The following is a 20303-nucleotide window of genomic DNA, read 5'->3' as shown; positions in this document are numbered from 1 at the left end:
TATGGTGATTATTAATACACACCCGTCTGATCTTCCTGGTGAACACTGGCTTGCTGTCTACATAAGCGAAGATCGTGTGGGGTGTTTTTTTGACAGTTTTGGAAATGCACCCGACTGACAAATTCCCTAAAATGATTGGCAATTTTCTTAAAACATGCACGACAACGCTGTATTCTACCAGACAAGTACAAGACTTTACATCAACCACATGCGGCAAACACTGTTTTTTCTAAACTACATGGCTAGACGGTGCAGTTAAGGTGATGGCCAAAGTTTTAATTTGGTAAAAAAATGATATGGTTTCAAACTTTGTGAAACGTCTGTTTCCATGTGTTTGTAAGAACAGAAGGTTTGTGTGTGCAACATGTTCAAAAAGGTTCTATGTTTGTGTAACAAGAGCACTGTTATGCAAGATGTCAAATAAAAACAAAGATTTAAACAACCCTTTAAACTTATTTATTTAGAAACAATAAACAATTGACAATATGAATCATTTCATCATGTAAACAATCAAATAAAAATATATAACATTTTAGAAGTTTAACCAAACACTTCTATCTAGAAGGGGTGAAACAAAATTGGGGGTTTCACTCTTAACAGACTGTTATAAAACATCTCTTGGTGTCGCATAGTCGGCAGGCTTTTTCAACAAATTAATTTTTTGCCTGACATGCTTGTTTGGTATGGTGGAAAGAGGTATGTTTAAAACAGCAAAAGCCTTTAGAAATGGTCTGCGATTATCGCTAACATTATGTGGTCCGGTGACACTTTTCAGCAAGTCCAGTATGTGTGACCCAGGAACAGCGTGTCCATTTAAGACAAATTCGCCTGATTCGTTCCAGGAAGACGCCTCTTTTGATTTAGACATTTTATCTAAAACATACTGAACATTGTCTGCTTCCCGATGGTACATTTTTTAGAACATCGTCGATTATTGAAGGTCACCCGTCTGATCAACAACACACGTTTCTTTATTAACAACATCCGCAGGCTGTAATGACAACGTTAATATGTTGGTCTCCATATTACCATGTTTTAACAATGGATAAGTATCTCTGTAACAGTTCTGTAAAGTTTGGCCTTCTCATGGGCATCAAGATCCCTCCTAGCCAAAATATTTCTAATCGACATGTCGGTCATTTTCTACAAATTGTCTGATAGACCCCTGGTTGTTCTCGTTCTTTAACTTATCCAACTGGTGTTGTGGCACCAAAAACATTTTTTCAGCGAACTCCATCTCTCCGGCTTATTTTGGCAGTTCTCAAACTCGTTATAAACAGTAAAGCAACACTCAACAACGGTAGAAGAAAACCCCCCTTTCTGATTAATTATTTTCTTTTTCCATGAAACACCAACCTTTTTATCAGCAATAAATTTAATTTCAGACCTCTTCTTCTTTAGGCTGCGATATTGTGTTGATGCGAGAGGTATTGTACCATTAACCGTGTTAAGAGCGACCTCGCACAGTGTTAAAATTAGCTCATTAGACGCCGTTTGTAAAATAATGCGTCTGTGCCAGTTTGGCTTTAATTATTTTGAAAAATATTTCAGGGTGCCCTACAGGATATTTCTTCTGGGCCTGGCAGAATGGATATAGACTGGTGAAGTACAAATATCAAATTCTCACCAGCCTTTGCTTTGTACTGCAAATTATATGCATTTGTTCGACCACCAAAGAGCGCATCTCTTGGCTTCAGTCTTTCGGGCGCGACACCCGGATCACACCTCTTAGTCGCGGTCCACTGGCATTCCCACATACCTCCACATCTATACCATATGCGTGAACAAGTGTCTCTACCTTGGTGTCAAACCGTTTCCGCAAATCACCATACAACACCTTAGACATAGGATGTACCTGGTTTGGATTGTAACGACATTCGTGACCATGATGCATACATCCGTTAAATTCTAAGACTTTTCGCACACCATCTTTTTCATAATACCCGTCCACATATGTGCCAAACTTCATTTCCCCGTGGGTTAGGGTGTGGTGCACGTCAACATCTCTTACACACCTGACATACTCAAGCCATTCGATAGACGCGTTAGAGAATGTCTTGTGTTGATTAACGTATGCATTGTTGTGTCAGCGTTAGCGTGTCTTTGGGTTAAAATAATGTCTTGTACACGGACATACAGCATAATGCCAAATGTTGTGTAATTAAACAGGTCCAGTTTTGTACACTGGATGAACTGATCGCGACACTTGATGCACGCTTCCCGCAGTAAAACATCGTTCCTGCTGTAAACATACAACTCCTTTTTAAAGTCAAACACGCAATCAGAGACCGTGTTGTACCATTCGTCAAACTCTTTTCTGTCTTTGTCACTCATTGAGTCATATCTGTAAAAACTCTTTCCAGGGTATGGGCCCACATAGTTCTCATTTTGTTTTAAATTGAATTTGTGTGGGAAATACCCTGTCAGAGCAAGTTAGATTAAAAGCCGATGTGGTTTTAGCCAGACGCATCGGTATGAAAGAATGAGTCTATGTAGCGCCGTTTGTATGCTTCATCATACATGGAAATTAGTCTACACCCCATCAGTGATTTTCACAGCAATCCCCACTCTAGAAAAATTTTCCAATAATAGGAAATTGTCAAAACCGGCCGCATTGTGTGCCAGCCATGTGTAACCCCCATATTTTGGGTTTCTAAACTTTTTGATGAGGCGGTCTATGCAGTCAGACCCTTCTGCTGTGAATTCAACACGGTCAAATGTGATAGCACAGACAAAATTTGCCTCATGCTTTCTGTTTTCAAAACGTGTCTCAAAGTCAAAAAATATGTAGGAGTCGCTAGGCTCTTTAAATTTGCTCGGCTGTATGCAACACTGATGAATGGTGTCTGAAATTAAATCTTCACCGCAATGAACAACGGCCCGACACACTAGTGGGGTTTAGGCTTTGTTAAACTAATGTGATAACGTCGTCCACATTTTTTGCAATACTTTTTTACATTGCATGAAGACACCATCGCATCTGCAATAGACAGTTGTTTCTGTTTCTTATGCTGTTCATAATATGCGGACTTACAGTAACGTGAACAGTCGTCACAATATTTAACTTGTCTGGGGTATTTGTGGCTATATTTACAGCTGTGATCTCTGGCGTTGGTGTATCCCGTATAACAAAACCTACAAACATATGGCACACCCATGAACGCTTTCAAATTTTTGACTAAGTAATAATGACCGTCATGGAGGTACAGGAACATTGTCTTTGTGTGGGGTTGGTCATTTGTTTGATATTTCTCCAAGTCACCCGAAGGAGACTTGTGGAAAACGACTATTTTAACGCCATACTTGTTTTCAAAACGCCCAATGTCACCAAACCCAACTCTATGGTCGCGTGTATAGCCGGTGTTTGTATCTGTTCAGTTATAGAATCTAACGTGTAGTGCGTGTGGGTTTAGAAAAAGCTACACAGATCGCAAAACATGTTATGACACGTTTGTTGGGCAGAAAAGATTTAGTCTGTTCTTCTTGATCACCTGATCGTGTACCAGGTCGCGCAGCTTGCGACGAACACCACCATTTTTACCCATGGCTATCGAGACTGTCAACAACAAACTATCATCCGTTTTAATGCAATTGTTACTCTGCATAACCCTTTCCATAGCATCTGAAAACCGATCTACGCTATAACCATCTCTTGAAGACAACACCGCATTTACATCAGATGTTAAACTACTCCCTCTTAGGGTAATGTCGATAACGCTACCATCGCCAGCCAGCGTCCTGGAGAATGCCACAATTTGACAACACGTTGTGTATATAGGCCGCATATGACGCCAGGTCTGTGGTTGGGGCATCGCGTAAATTCAATGACCTGTGTAACAATGCTGTTAAACCTAGTTCTAGGCACAACTGTATAATCATTTACAACACCGCCATCTCTCTCCAATTCTGCTATGTTACCCGTAGACAAACCAAAGTTAGGTGCTGTCGGGTCAATTGTTGGACGGCCTTGGACCTGCACACCACACCCCGTCTGTTCTGTGTTTATGTGTTGCGTGTTATTTTGCATGTCACTTTCTAGGGTCGTTATAGCGTACATATACTCGTCATTAAGACAACGTATTTGATCGCTTAGTGACAAATGACCCCACACTTCATACAAGGCGTCATTACACAAAAAAAAAAAAAAATCAGGCGATTGACCCACATCGTCACCATCACACCTATATCATTTTGCTGGCTGTTAACCGATTATCTAATGTGGTTTGTAAAAGACTGTGCACATTGCTGACATTGGTGGCTACATCGTCTTGTTGGTTATTAACAAGTTCGTCAACAGCAGTCTCATACTCGTCGTTTAGACATAGCATTTGATCAGCATTTTGATCGCATTTGAGCACTATCGCGCTGATTGTTTCACCCAAACACCATGACTGTTTAGCCCCCCGCAAACAAATTGTTTTACCGCAAAGATTTTAAATAACGCCAGTACTTTCGAGCTTGTGCTGATGAGTTGATTTACTTCACACGTCCTGAACAATGCTAAAGTTACTTTTCTGAAAACAACAATGTGTAAGCCCCTGGTATTTTATCGATAAAAATTATGCTTATCTGGAAGAAGGGGGACCAGCAACAGGTTGCAACGAGGATAATTTGAGTTGTAAAAACCTGTTCAAACTAAACATTAGGTCTACCACTTTTTTACTGTGTGTAACATGGTCCTTACACATTTCATGAATTTCTTTAAAATTGAATTATCTGTATTGTCTTTACACAAAACCACAACACGTTCAACCTGTTTCAACACATCTTTAACCCCATCGTTTACAACATTCTCTGCGTTGCGCGTCTTTGTGCAAAGCTTCAATACGCGCAACCTGCCTCTGAATAACGTTATCGCATCTGCGATTTAGAGCGGCCTGTCTGCGTTGCTCGATGGAGATTCTCGTGATCTCCTGCGACATCTGTCTCACCAATGTTGTGAGTTCCCCAGCATTGTCAGAATTAACATATCGCCCAACCTGATATTGCCGCTCATGCTCCTGGTTGGGTTTTAGTTCATCCCAAACGTCTCTTGACTCCGGCAAGGCAGCATCTAGTCAATCATGCCGCACGGCTGTGGCGACAGCGTTTAGTCCATTATCCAGTCCAACAGCTGGGACGGCGTTTAGACCACAATCGTCCGGCCAAACAGCAACAACGTCGTCCTCCTTTACTGAAAAACTGTTATCGTTCCACGTCTTTAGTAACTCGTCAGACCAACCAATGACCCCCAGATCAGGATCAGCGCAGACCTCATACACTGACAGATCGTCATTGCACAAATCTGTGAAAAGATTTCAAGTTATTAGACAAGCGTGCATACAACACAGTGTTATGATCACAATAGTGATTTAATTTGTGTTTCATTACTGATTGTTTTGTAGTTGTCTTCCAACGTAAACCGCTTTCTACACGAGCCGTCGGTGCCAAAATTAACATGTTTTCCACGTGGATCGGAACCTCTAGGGTCTTTTGGGACGACCCCAGGACTGCTTGTTAAACACGGGTTAAATGTTGTAGACGCGTGATGGATGTCACCGGTCGTGATGTCCTTGGGGTATGAGGCCGATGTGCTGGGGACAGCGTCGAACCCCAGCGGCGTTAAGATGTTAGTTGCTTCAACCAACCGCGTCAGCCCCACTACAGAACACAAACACACAAATTAGAAGTCGTTGTGTTATACACACACAGACAGTTATGACACGATTACCCAATATTAAATGGTCAAATAACTCACCAAGAGGGTTCAAATACCCCGACGTGTTCACAGTTTCTGTAGAAATATGAGAAATAATAATGCTTAACAACAACAACAACAACAAATATTAAAAGACAATTTTAGAATAAGAAGAAACATACCGTCACAAAGTTGTGATAGTCCTTCAATGTTTCTAATGGCTCGTATTGTTTCATGCTCTGGTGTACCTACACAACAAAAACCCCTGTTAAGTAAGCAAGAACATGATTACAGCACAGAAATAGTACTACATACTATAAATAGGTAAAAGTCTGTAACAAAACATACTTACTGAGAATGTGGGAGTCCATTGTCCAAAATGGTGTCTGAATGGAGTCGTCACACTGAGGGTCGTGGGGGCCAACTGTTACGGTCCTTTGTGCAAGATAGCTCGTTCTAAAAGGAAGCAACATAAATAACCAAAACATCACACAGCAAGGTTCATTCATACATGGTTCTTTTATCTTATTTGTGTTGTAATGTCCATATTCCATTTCCAAGTACAATCATACATCATACAAATGAATTAACTCAGACAACATCGAACGGGCTCGTGCCAAAATAACAACCAGAACAAGCTAAAGCCCTCCCCCGCTTTAACTACCCTAAACCAAAAGAAAGAAACAAAAACACAATTCAATCGTCCCTATTCTCTCACCAAAACAGGAGAAAACGACGATTAAAATAGGCACTTACCCAAACCAAAAATACAAATGAAACAACTACGTAGAAAAGAACATGGACCCACAAGGTCTGATATGTCTGTAATAACTCATAAGGCGCATTAAAACACCTAAGCAGCTCTTAGCGCCTCGAGTATGGAGTAGCTATATCTCAAGTCAGCAGTAAACGTACAAACACAAATCAGAAACCAGAGACCTACTCTACACGGCCTTGGCAATGTAACATCTCGTAAGGTGCGTTAAAACACCTATCTAGCTCTCAACGACCGTAGTAGGGAGTAATATCTCAAATCGGCATTAACCCGAACATACACAAAACCACAATTCAAAACCCCACTGTAATGCATTGGTTAAAGAGGACCGCGTGGTGAACTGACAAACCCATACGAAAGACAGTCTCCTTAAAACGGGGAACCAATTACTGAACAGCCAATCCCGTTGTTCCGTCATCAGCAGCACCTGTCTTCCATTTCGTCTCCAAATTCGCCCTCCAGTGGAACACCTGCAAAAGAACACGCTAGCACACAACAAGCACTCCAGGCACGCAACACCAACTATATATACCATTTTAAAGAACAACGCCTCAACATCTACATATTTAAATGTCTCGTGTCTGACTAAACAGTGTGACCGACGTCAAGGCATCATGCACCAACAGGTGAGGTGTGGCGGGGGTGTGATCTGTGGGGGGACGCCCCCACCCCAGACTTCCCCCTTGTGGGGGGGGGGGGGGGGGGGTGATCTGTCAATCAAACGCGTCACTCAAGGGACATAAATCACTCAAAAAGGTGTTGGGTAGTGTAGGATATATACTACTTGCACACCAAAAAAAGTTCACTTTCAGCTGCACACTGTACACTTCCAAGCCACCTACACAGCACAAGTACTTCTCCAAATTATGGTTAAATATGTACAGTACACGGAGGTAGGCTACTGTCGTTCATCATGTAAGGCCACACTAGTTAGCCAGGAGGGAACAGAGTACCCTTTAGCTTCAATGATGGCGCTGCTCAGCAGGCAACATGGAGGAGGGTATTTGCTGCTGTTTGTCTTTGTGGTAGGGGTGTTTGTTGTCTTTCAGCCCAATGTTGGTTCATGTTGGGCTGTTAGAGCGTTGGATTTTTTATGCACTGCTGGGTTCTTTAAACCTGAACGGCGGACGGGGGAAGGAAAACGAAATAGGATCATGTTTGTAGCATTAGCATGGCTAGTGCTGTCTCACTGGACTACTCGGGGCGGTGCCGTTGAGACTGCGAGCGGGAGCCAGCAAACCTACAGCTCATCGGAGTTGCTCCAACTACGGCTCACTGGTCTCTCACCGCCAATCGGCTTGCTGGACAATGTACCAAGGGAGTTACTATTGTCCAGTGATACAAGTCATAGCGGGCGGAGGAAACCCAGGAAGAGGGGACGGAGAGGCGGCATTAGACAGCGCGTCCGGAGAGCAAACAAACTGCCGCTACCGCCGGTGATCCTCTGCAATGCCCATTCCCTCAGGAATAAGTTGGACGATCTGAGTCAGCAGGTTGGAGCTTGTTGTGAGTTTCGAGTGTCTGGTCTAATGGTTTTCACCGAAACGTGGTTTGGAGATGACATACCAGATAACACCATACAAATTGATGGTTTCTCCCACGTGAGGCTGGACAGAGACGTGAACTCGGGCAAAGTAAAAGGGGGGGGGGGGGGGTGTGTGCGTTTATATATGTGACAGTTGGTGTCAGAACATCGCAATTAGAGCGAAAGTATGCACTCCGTATTTAGAACTGTTGTGCGTTACCCTGCGGCCATACTACCTGCCAAGGGAGTTTACCAATATTCTGTACATATTCCACCAAGGGGGAATGCTAACAGGGCGGCTAAACAAATTACTGAATGGGTGCACCGTTTGGTGGAGGGCAAACCTGATGCACCTATATTTATACTAGGTGACCTCAATCACTGCAAATTGGTAAACAATCTTCCTGGTTTTTATCAATATGTCAAATGCAAAACCAGGAAAAATAATATACTGGACGAGTGCTACGGCAATATTAAGAATGCCTATATAGCCAAAGCCAGACCCCCTCTCTGTAATTCTGATCACAATGTTATTTACCTGCTCCCAACATATCGGTCAGTTTTTAAGTCTTGTAAGCCGGAAATGAAAACAGTAAAGGTCTGGACAAATGAAAAGAAGGAAGAGCTGAAAGGCTGTTTCCTCTGTACAGACTGGGATATCCTCCTGGAGGGGGCAGACATAGATAGGGCTACGGAAGTAATCACAGATTATATTACATTTTGTGTTGACTCCATTTTTCAAAAAATTGTTAAAAGATATCCAAACAATAAACCATATATTAATAAGGATATCAGGGAATGTATAAGGAGGAAGAAAGCTGCTTTTTTCTCTGGTGATTCCATAGGGGTCCAAATGGCTCAGAAGGACATCAATGCCCATTTAAGAGCAGCCCGGCTGTGGGCCAAGGATAAGGCACAACAGAACTTGGCTACATCCAACACAAAGGATCTGTGGGTTTCAATCAGACAAATATGAATGAAAAAAGGAAACCTCTGTCTGCCCCTAATGAAATAGCTAGGGCAAATGAACTTAATTTTTATATGCGCTTCGATACAGGAATTAGGAGCAATTGTACTGCAGTTTTAGATAATGTAATGTGTGACAGACAGGGATAGAATTTTAATTGAACAACAAGCAGTGACCAAAGTCTTGAAGGCCATACGTACCAACAAGGCAACGGGCCCAGACCGTATGTCGGCCTTCTTGCTGAAGAGTTGTCACCCGTTTGGCATAAACCATTTCAGCTTTCCATAGATATTCATACTGTGCCAGTACTCTGGAAAAAATCTCTTATTATTCCAGTCCCTAAAAAGGCCAGCCCACGGGAAGATAAGGATTATAGACCAGTGACACTTACATCAAATGTTTTTAAATCATTTGAAAGGCTTATGCTTGAAAAGATTAAATCTCAAGTGGAGCCACTACTTGATACATTTCAGTTTGCCTATACAAAGAACCATAGTACAAGTGATGCCATAGTGACTAATGCATTTGATCCTGAAACACATTGAATGTCCAAATGCATACGCCAGATTACTTTTAATCGATTTTAGTTCAGCTTTTAATCTTATACAGCCACATCTCAGCAAGCTAGTTCAGGCAAATGTGAATCCATTTTTAATTAAGTGGTATTATTCTTTTTTGTCTGATAGCGCACGATTAAACCTCACTCGTTGTGGTCTATCTGACATAACTGTATGTAGCACCGGTGCTCCCCAGGGGAGTGTCAGTTCTCCGTTCTTGTTCACTCTATACAAATGACTGTTAGTAAGGAGGCAAACCAATTTATGATAAAATATTCTGATGATATGGTCCAGGGTTGCCAACTTTTGACGTTCGCTTGGAGTGAGATTTTAACCTGGAGCCGGTGGCGAGTGTATTTTGTTGAGCGGGGGGGGGGGGGGGGGGGGCGAACGTAAAATGGACACAGATTCAGTGTTATATCGCCGGTGGATGGCGCCAGAGCTAGCGAACTAGTAACGTATTGAATCATATGTGGCTCTGAGGTAAATAAAATTTTTTTTCGGCGTGAGATATCGGAAGTGTGGCGTGAGAGCGTGTGAAAACGGTCAAATGCGTGTGTCTCACGCTCAATGCGTGAGAGTTGGCAACCCTGTATGGTCTTCCTGAGTCTGTTAACAGGCACCTCTGACCCTAACACATAGATAGTGACCTGAGCTGGAGAACACAGGTGGCTAGCGTTTGTTCCAGAATTCATCAGAGTCTCTATTTTCTGCGTCAATTAAGACTATTTGGGGTCTGTAAAAATATTACACTGATTTTCTACAAAGCTGCTGTTGAATCCATCCTGAGATATGGTATTACTGGCTGGTTTTGTAATTTAACAGTTAAATCAAAAACTCAAACTCTCAGTCTGGTTAAGACTGCAGGTAAAATTATGGGCATTCCTACCCTTTCTAGCCCGCAGGAGCTGTTGGAGCAGGAATTATATAGACAGGCAATGAACATTGTATTAGATAATACACATGTGCTGTCTTCTGAGTACCAGCTCATGAATTCAGGTAGGAGGTATAGGGTTCTGTTAAGCAGGCATAATAGGTACAAATATTCTTTTGTACCACTGTCAATCAAGAGGCTAAACACCACCAAGGTTTGACTGTACCTCCGTGTGTCTGGTTTTTTGTAATGACAACTGTCACGCACCAAATGCACTTTTTATGATATGTTGTGTGTTCACATGGTGTTTGTCCATTTATGTTGTGTGTTGTACAGCAGTATGCCCTCTGTCTAAGAAAAATTTCTCCCTTGGGAGACAAATAAAAGGAACTTGATATACATATATGATTTTTGGCAACCCAATATACTCAGATTATTAAAACAAGAGACCCAAACAAAACAGTACAAAGGAAACAGGAAAATAAAAACAAGGTACCCAAAAACAAAAGAAAAACAGTGGCTATTGTCCCCACAGGCACCAGCACTTTGCAACATACACAAGCACGCCATTAGTCAAAACAACCCTAGGTGTAAAAGCTAACGGCTACCAAAACTAACCCAGCTTGTACCTGTATCACAGCAGTGTTCTCCAGCTTCTGTGGGTCACCCAAATCTAAATGGAGCTGTAATGCATAACTACTATGCAGATGACACTCAACTTTACATATCAGCCAAACCTGATGACAAACTCAGTTTAAGAAAAATTGAGGCCTGTGTAAGAGATATTAAATGCTGGATGTCTCTAAACTTCCTACAATTAAATGAGGACAAAACAGAAGTTCTCCTTCTGGGCCCTAAGGCCTCAAAACAGAAAATTCCAGATCTAATGCTTAATCTCGCAGGCTACCCCATTACACCTGGCACAGTAGCCAAAAACCTAGGCGTCATACTCGACTCTGACCCATCATTTGATAAATACATAGATAATACTACTAGGATAGCTTTTCTACATCTCCGTAACATTGCTAAATTAAGAAATGCATTATCACAGGATGATGCGGAAAAATTGGTGCACGCCTTTGTTAGCTCTAGATTAGACTACTGCAATGCACTACTGTCAGGATGTTCAAATAGTAATCCAAATAAACTTCAAATAGTTCAAAATGCCGCAGCCAGGGTTCTGACCAGAACTAGAAAATTTCAGCATATCAGTCCAGTCCTATCAGCCCTGCATTGGCTCCCAGTTAAATTCCGTATTGACTTTAAAATTCTTTTATTAACTTATAAAGCACTGCACGGGCTTGCTCCTGAATACCTCCAGGAACTTATTTCCTATTACGAACCCCCACGCCCACTAAGATCACAGGGTGCTGGTCTTTTATTAGTTCCAAAAATTAACAAGGTAACAGCAGGGGGAAGAGCCTTTTCTTGTAAGGCCCCCCAGCTTTGGAATAATCTTCCTAAATGCTTCCGGGACTCCGACACAGTCACAATCTTTAAGTCTAGGTTAAAAACCCACTTATTTAGTTTAGCGTTTGATAATTAATATCCCCCCTTAGATAAAAGTACAGATCCAGGGGTTCATAGACGAAGGGTTTTATGGTAGACTGGGGCGCTGGTGCTGTCGTCCTGTCACTGCTCGTGGTCACTCAAGTTTGTTGACAGTGCAGTGGACGGATGCCATTGTCTCAGAATGCCCCCAAGCCTATGTTACCTTCTGGTTCTGCCTTTTTAGCTAGGCTGTAATAATTTAACTAAATGCCGGAGTTGCTGCCACACTCCGGAAATGTTTATAATTTCACCTGTCTTGTATATGTCCTCATACAGAGCTAATTTTCCCTGTTTCATTTCTCCACATGGCTGCCCGCCTGCTTGAGGAATAATGAGATGAGGAGACCAGCAATCCATCCTGGGCCAGCCACCTCCTGCCTAACCGGATGCATACATCATGATGGACATTATTACATATTTTTCCTTTTCATTCTCTTCTTTGTCTATATTGTTGTTGTTGTCATGGTGACCGGTGTCGGCCAGAGGAGGATGGGCTCCCCCCCTGAGTCTTGGTTCCTCTCAAGGTTTCTTCCTCATGCAAAAAAAACTAGGGAGTTTTTCCTTGCCACTGTCGCCCTTGGCTTGCTCACTGGGGGCTAGGACTCGGCACTTGTAAAGCTGCTTTGTGACAACAACTGTTGTAAAAAGCGCTATATAAATAAAATTTGATTGATTGATTGATTGATTGATACTACTTTTTCTTAAGATACGTAATGTAGCATTGAATCTACATTCTTTTACTATAACCCCCAGCGCAGAGGTAAAGGACTTGGGCGTCACAATAGATCCAGATCTCTCGTTCGATACACACATTAATAATATAACTAGGGTAGCGTTCTTTCACTTACGCAACATTGCTAAAATTAGAAACATTAAATACTAGAGATGCGGAAAAGCTAATCTATCCATTCATATCCTCTTGTCTTGATTATTGCAACAGTCTCCTAGCTGGATGTTCTGGTAAATCGATAAACAAACTCCAGCAGCACGAGTTAACAAAAACTAAAAAAATTATGATCACATTAGTCCCGTACTATCGTCATTACACTGGCTGCCAATTAGATTCTGTATTGACTATAAAATACTTTTATTAACATATAAAACACTGCATGGCTTAGCACCAGACCATCTTGGTGAACTTATTGAACAATATAACCCAGCACGTTCACTTCGCTCGCAGGGTTATTAACTGTTCCTAAGATCAAAAAGATCACAGCAGGTGGAAGAGCCTTTTCTTTTAAAGCTCCACAATTGTGGAATAATCTTCCTGCCTCTATTTAGGACTCAGCCTGGTCTCAACGTTTAAATCCCGACTAAAAACTTCTGTTTACTTTGGCCTTTGATTAATCTGTTACATATTTACCACATCACGTATCTTTCTTCTCCGAGGTTCACCTGGGGAGTAACACTGCAGTTGGAGCCTACCATACCAGCATCACTGCCCCTGACACGGAATGAAAGCCTGGCGTTCATCAACAGACATTTACAGTGACAATATCAAAACCCAGAACTTTTTTTTTTACCTTTTACTTAGTCTGATTGTGTGATTTGTGTGTGACTTGTGTATTTGTTTGTATTTTGTGCAATTTGTGTGTTAACGGGCTGCCCAATGGAGGACGGGTTCCCTTTTGAGTCTTAATTCTCCTGAGGTTTCTTCCTATTCCCCACCATCTAGGGAGTTTTTTCTCGCCACTGTCACCTTTGGCTTGATCATTAGGGTTCTGGACCCATAGTATTGTTAATCTGGTAAATCTTGTAAAGCTGCTTTGAGACAACATGTGTTGTGAAAAGCGCTATACAAATAAACTTTGATTTGATTCTTTTTAAAAAGCCTAGTTTAAGCTAGTTTCAACAACAAATAAAAGCGAATGATCTCGTACCTTCTTGTTAATGGCTACAGGTGCTAAAGCTCCAACGCTGGACCTCCCAAGCACGCTCTACTGTCTGCCGGTAACTGGTCAATTCATGCTTTTTCCAATGTCCAAACCAAATGTGGGCCACTATCCACTCAGGCAATGATCCTCATTCAAACAGTGAAACTGCAGTTTCCAAAATCCACCCTCCACTTTCTGCTCTTGCTAACCAACCTTAAGATAGTGATGGGTCTGACAACACAAACCTCGGAGCATGTGCCGAGCAAACAAGGTGAAACCGTGTCGGTTTGTGGATCACGTTAAGGAAAACCACGTGACCAACACAGTTCCTGTATCGTTTGGTTGTGAACGCGCCAAATTGTATTTATAAGGGAGAAAATGTATCTACACGTTTGTGGGTTTTGTTGGATGAAGTTTGTGTTCTTTGCGTTGAATTGGTTTTTTGGCTTGTCATTAAATACAATGGATCAACCAAGGAAGAGAAAATTCTCTCCCGTGTGGGATCATTTTGATCTCATCACTGAGAATAAGGTAAATGATTATTCAGCTCTCGTTTTCACTGTTGATATTTTTCTTTAGGGTTATTCTAATTTCTTTATCAAGGATATTTTAATTGTTTTACTTTTACCTTTATTACATTTAACTTTTATTTCTTTTGTAGGTGAAATGTAGGATTAGCTCCCAGGAGCCGTCTTACTGTAACCGTATTTGTAAACGTATCTCTGTAAAGTTTGTTTACCTTATGGAAACGTCATAATGTAGTGCAAATCAGCGTTTAAAAAGGTAGGATAATCTTTAAATTAAAAGTTTTATTCATGTATTATTAATATTAATACAAGGAAATTGGATTGTTTACATCTTTGTATGAACATATTTTTATCCTGTGTGTCATTATAAACCAGCATTAAGTTAACACTATAGTTAGGAAATTGACAGCCTAAATGTCAAATCATTAAGCCACCAAAATCATGACGTAATTGTGACTTGCGCATGCGCAGTAAGCCTAGGTAGGAATTTTCGATGGGTAGGAAAATTCGACAGAACTCCGGCATGAGAAGGAAGAACCAGTTGACACGCACGTGATCAACCCTGGTGCTTCCAGAAAGCAGGAGATTGGAGAGTGAATATGATAATTACAGACTGTCAGCCGGAAGACAAGAGCTGCTCCAACTCCTGGAGCCCTCATATGTTCTGCCAATCAGAAAGGTACGTGAAACAAACTGATGATTGGGTGTAATACACATTAACAACGTATATGCATGTTCTGTCATTCATTAATGTACTCCATTTGTGCTATTAATGTTAGGCTATCAAGACCATGATTAGCCAGAGGTATGAGGAGAAAAAGGAGCAAGTAAAAAAAAAAAGAACTGAAGAGTGCAGTTACAGTTAGCCTAGCCTAGCGTCGGACATGTGAACATCCATCGACACGGAGGCCTACCTGGACACCCATCGACACGGAGGCCTACCTGGCCGTGACTTGTCACTATGTGGACAGTGAGAACCACACATTGTGTACATCAATGCTGGGAGTGGAACACTTTCCTCAGCAGCACACGGCTGAAAATATGGCCCAAGTAAAATCAAACTTAATAGAGGAGTGGACCATTGCAGAGAAAGTGACATGTCTGGTCACAGATGCAGCTGCAAACATGATTTCATGTGTCAAAAAGCTCCAAATCAGGCACACGATTTGCATAGCGCATTCTTTACATTTAAAAGTTCGAAAATCATGCGACCAAATTGAGACACTCACTGATGTCCGAAATAAAGCAAGGCAGATAGTAACATACTTTAGAACCAGTACTACAGCAAAAGAGAAGCTGGCACAAGTTCAGCTACAGATGGGAGGACCAGTGAAGAAATGAATGACTGAGGTGTCAACTAGATGGAACAGCACAAATATAATGCTGGAACGCATTGTGGAACAGAAGGAGTCGGTGTTGGTATCCCTGGCCTCTTTAAAAAGTGATATACCTCAGCTAACTACAGAAGATTACAAAATCATAGAGGAGACACTCCGTGTGCTTGCTCCATTTAATCAAGCAACAGTGGAGCTCTCTGAGGAAAAAAAAGAGTGTCTGGATCAAAAGTAATCCCAATGCTTAAAATGTTGCACCACTCACTGCAACGAAATGCATTAAATGTAACCACGGAAATTGCTATTAATCTTGTGGAAAACCTTAAAAAAAAGACTGCTAGAAACACTGTTCAACCTGGAGTCATTAAGTGTAATGACAATACAAACACTGCTGGACCCTCGGTTCAAGACGATGGCATTCTTAAGTGCGTCAAAAGCCAATGAAGCAGTGAAATGATTATAACCGGAGTGCGCAGCAGAAATGAGAAAGGCTGTACTAACACAAATAGAAGATGACCAAGCTGGACCTTCAACTCAAACGTCTGCTCCCAGTTCAGGTATTTCATGATTGTTAATTGTGTTTATTTGTATTGTATTATTCTTGCAAATCATTCCATGTGATTAGAAATACGTAATTAGTAAATGTAGATTAAAAAAATGTAGACATTAAATTTATTCATCAGATGACAACCTGTGGCAGCAGCTGGACATGGACGTCAAGGACAGCCAGTCCAAATCAAATGTCACCACTGATTCAATTATTGAGGTACAAAGGTACATCTCTGATCACAGGATCCATTAAAATACTGGGAAACACAGACTTCATTACCCTGCTTTATATAAACTGGCAATGAAATATCTATGTACGCCGTCATCAGTGCCCTGTGAAAGGGTCTTTTCAAAAGCAGGAGAAATTGTATGTAAACGGCGCAATCGCCTGAGCCCAAATATTTTAAAGCAGCTGATGTTTCTAAATAGAAACTTGTGAATGAACCTTGTTCAGTCCGTTTCCTGTTTTTATTGAAGTTACCTGCAATGACTCTTTAAATCCAGTAGATGTCGCCATTAAGTGATACAGCAACACTGTTTCAACACCGTGTCCACACAGTTTGGGGAAATGTGCCATACACCAATCAGGCCTCGTCTGCCATCACTACACTAAAGTCCACGGTGTTATGAAGCTCCAAATAATTAATCTTTCTTCGATACAGTTAGGAAAAAGGCTTCACTGATTCAGTAAGCCTCAGTTTGCCATCACCACTCATTTAATAAAACTATATAAAGTAGTGATGGGCAAATGAAACGCAAGATTCAGAGCTTGTATTGTTGATTCTAAACCGATTGATTCGAGGCAAAGATTCGGAGCTTGATTCAAAAGGCGAGGGTCACGTGATCGATGACGTTAAAAGCTTCAAACGTTATCATTGATTCAGTCCGAGGTTCATTGGTCGATTGCGTTTCAAAGTGATTGAGCGTGATTCATTGGTTCAGGAATTAAAAGCTGTCAAATCAGCTGTTGAGTAGGTTGGCACTAAACACAGTATTTAAGACGCACCATTAGGCCTTAACAATGTTGGTTTGTGAGGAGTTTAGTGAGTTTAGTGAGGTGCAGTATTTTGATTTAGATGGCTACTTCAGGCAAACGAAGATCCATGGTTTGGGATCAATTTGATCTCATTCAACCTAATAAGGTAATTATATTCCCTGTGTTTTTATGTTTTGTGCCTATCCAGTGACAGACATTTAATAATCATGCCCCTCTGCCCGATCGGGTTCATTGGGAACCTGTGTGGGCTTCACCTGTGTTGGACTATTTTGCTCCTGCCCCACACCTCCGCACCGACCCATGTCAGCATGACAACTGTGGACACTGGCATTACTTCGCGTTGTACAGAGATAGATGTTCGTGTTTTGTTGATTTTTGTTTTTTGTTATGTTTATGTATTTGTTTTTCTGTCATTGTTAGCGCTTTGAGTCTTGTTTGAGAAAAGCGTTTTACAAATTAAATTATTATTATTTCTTCTTATTACAAATACACACTATATTAAACAAGTCGGCTCCTTCTGCTCATTCTGATGTAAGCTGATTTGTTAGCTCAGAGTCAGCGCTTCTCACTGTTGTGCCAGAGACCCGGGTTAGAATACAGAGTTTGTAATCATTATTGACCTTAAAATAATAATAATAATAATAATAATAATAATAATAATAATAATAAACTAATTATATTTTGTAACTTGGTCTGGTCTCTGCCCCCCCACCTAACATTACTGAGTGTCATTGCATGAAAAAATAATAACAAAAAAAAGCCAGTTGTTAACCAGTCTTTCTCCACAAATTAATTATACTATGTTAGACCCATCTCTAGCAAACAAACGCTTCACAACTAAACCGTTCAATTAAAAGATCCATTCAATTTCTATTCTATTTCCGATTTCTATTATTACAGGTACGGTGTTTGATTTGTACCCAAGAGTTACAACAACAACACGTCATCTATGTTGAGGCACTTGCGTTCTCGGCATTCTAACGAGCGAAGTAATTCCACTGAAAATGCTGGAGGTCCTGATGGTCAGCTGATGAGTATGTATAATATATCAAATGACTTAGCTGCTATAGACTCTGTATGTAGAAACTTATTCTCATATTTTTCATACACAGTATCCAGAAAGCACAGATTGGATGAGGCCTTAGTGGACATGATAATCAAGGATGGCCAGCCTCTCAATGGTTGAGGATGAAGGGTTTAGGAATTTTATCAAACTCCTTGACCCTTCCTATACCATTCCAAGCCACAAAGCTGTTACGGCAATGGTGGATGCCAGATACATCACAGCCAAAGAAAATGCTTTAGCTGAAGTACAAAATGTCAGCTTGACAGCAGATATGTGGACCTCCATTAATATGGATGCTTATCTTGGAATAACATGCCATTTTGTCACAGAGAACATGGATCTGGCAACTGTACTCTTAGGGGTACAGTATTTCCCAATGAGCCATTCTGTAGTTCATATCGCTGAGGTTACTGCAAATGTGATGGCTGAGTGGGGAATCAGGGAAAAGGTCTGTGGCATGGTTACGGATGGTGCCCACAACATTGTTGCAAGTGTCAACCAACTAAACCTGCGACATTAATTGTTTTGCTCACATGCTGAATATGATCGTGAAAAAGTCCCTTGGTCAAACTGCTGAACTGGAATCCATTCGGAGTAGGGCCCGCAAAATAGTGGGACACTTTAAATCCAGCACTACTGCAAAGGAGAAGTTGAGTGCTGTTCAAATGAACATGGGATTGCCACAAATGAAGTTGATCCAAGAAGTGGACACACGGTGGAACAGCACATATTCAATGCTTCAACGGCTATATGAGCAAAGAGAACCACTGGGGGCTGCCCTAGCATCACTGGTCACAGACATTACACCTTTCACTGCAGATGATTATGTCAGTATCAATCAGTGCCTGGTTCTACTGCAACCTTTTAATCAGGCAACTGTTGAACTGTCAGGGGAGAGAAGAGTGTCCGGCTCTAAAGCAATTCCTATAAGTAAAATGTTGAAGCACTTGGTTGCAGCGCAATGTGCGAGAATGGGTTCAGGCATTGCTGGCACTCTGGCCAACAACTTGCGCATAAATTTAAATGATAAATTTAATGGATTGGAAAAACTCACCTCCCTTTCTTTGGCAACACTACTGGATCCCAGATACAAAAAGATAGCATTCACTAATTCTACAAATGCACACATCGCCGTTGACAGGCTAACACGGGAGTGTGCTGGACTCATTGACCAAAAAGGCCAGGAAACATCCACGGCAAGTGCACCTGAACCAGGACCATCAATGAGTTTGTGGGCTTTGTTGGACAATCATGTTCAGTCCCATCAACATGCTACTAGTGCATCTGCCAGTGCCACAGTTGAGATCCACAGGTATTACATGTTAAAATTATTGTTGAATCTGCTTCAGAATAATGCTTTTTTTTTTGTCATTCATCGGCTTTTTTCTGTTTTGTAGATATTTGAAAGAGCCATATCTGGCTCGAGAAGAGGACCCGCTAAAATACTAGGCTGCACGAAAGGCAATTTATCCAAACTTGTGTCAACTTTCTGTAAAATATTTGTGCATACCAGCATCATCTGTACCATGTGAGCGTATATTTTCTAAAGCTGGAGAACTAGTTAGCCAAAAAAGGAGCAGACTGAAACCAACAATTGTTGAAAGTTTTATTTCTTAATAAAAATCTTTCCTAAATCTTTTGTTCGTGTTACTCATAGAAACAGCATTTTTATATTTCTGAAGTAGAGTTTATAATTATTATTATTATTATTATTATTATTTAAAAAATAATAATAAACATTATTTAATAATTTAAGCAGGTTTCGAACCGGAGCTTCACACATTACAAGACGTGCTTAACCAGTTGTGCCACTGACATTACATAGGAAATACCGCTGCTACAACTCACTGTTAAGCGCCTGCAGTAGCACCACATCATCACTAGATGTCGCCACTGTTATTACTTTGACTAAAGCTCCGAAGCTCCGAATCATTTTCGGCCCAATTCCATGGAAAGCCCTAAAGCTTAAAAAAACTTCATTCGCCCATCACTAATATAAAGGACTAAAACAACAAAAGTAGACTTACTTA

At 41.2% G+C, this 20303-nt stretch overlaps 1 protein-coding gene across 6 annotated transcripts in view; it reads right to left on the bottom strand.

Annotated features, from left to right (window-relative positions):
* Positions 1 to 440: 440 nt before the first annotated feature.
* LOC143489302 (uncharacterized) overlaps positions 441 to 20303 on the bottom strand; it is a 37358-nt gene continuing 17495 nt past the window's right edge. For 2 of the 6 annotated variants that reach the window (XM_076988226.1, XM_076988225.1), the window contains exons 2-6: positions 6030 to 6922; positions 5860 to 5925; positions 5738 to 5773; positions 5371 to 5640; positions 441 to 5284 (exon numbers count right to left, since the gene is read on the bottom strand). In XM_076988226.1, the coding sequence (XP_076844341.1) occupies positions 5058 to 5284; positions 5371 to 5640; positions 5738 to 5773; positions 5860 to 5925; positions 6030 to 6231 (801 nt within the window). In that variant the 5' untranslated portion in view covers positions 6232 to 6922 and the 3' untranslated portion in view covers positions 441 to 5057. Of the gene's footprint in view, positions 5285 to 5370; positions 5641 to 5737; positions 5774 to 5859; positions 5926 to 6029; positions 9864 to 20303 lie in introns of those variants that run through there. The other 4 variants (XM_076988222.1, XM_076988223.1, XM_076988228.1 and 1 more) reach the window with 3 other exon arrangements.

The sequence above is a fragment of the Brachyhypopomus gauderio genome, unplaced genomic scaffold (genome assembly GCF_052324685.1).
Source record: "Brachyhypopomus gauderio isolate BG-103 unplaced genomic scaffold, BGAUD_0.2 sc60, whole genome shotgun sequence".
NCBI classification, from domain to species: domain Eukaryota; kingdom Metazoa; phylum Chordata; class Actinopteri; order Gymnotiformes; family Hypopomidae; genus Brachyhypopomus; species Brachyhypopomus gauderio.
The sequence above is the reverse complement of the archived record's forward strand: the minus strand, read 5'-3'. Positions and strand labels throughout refer to the sequence as shown.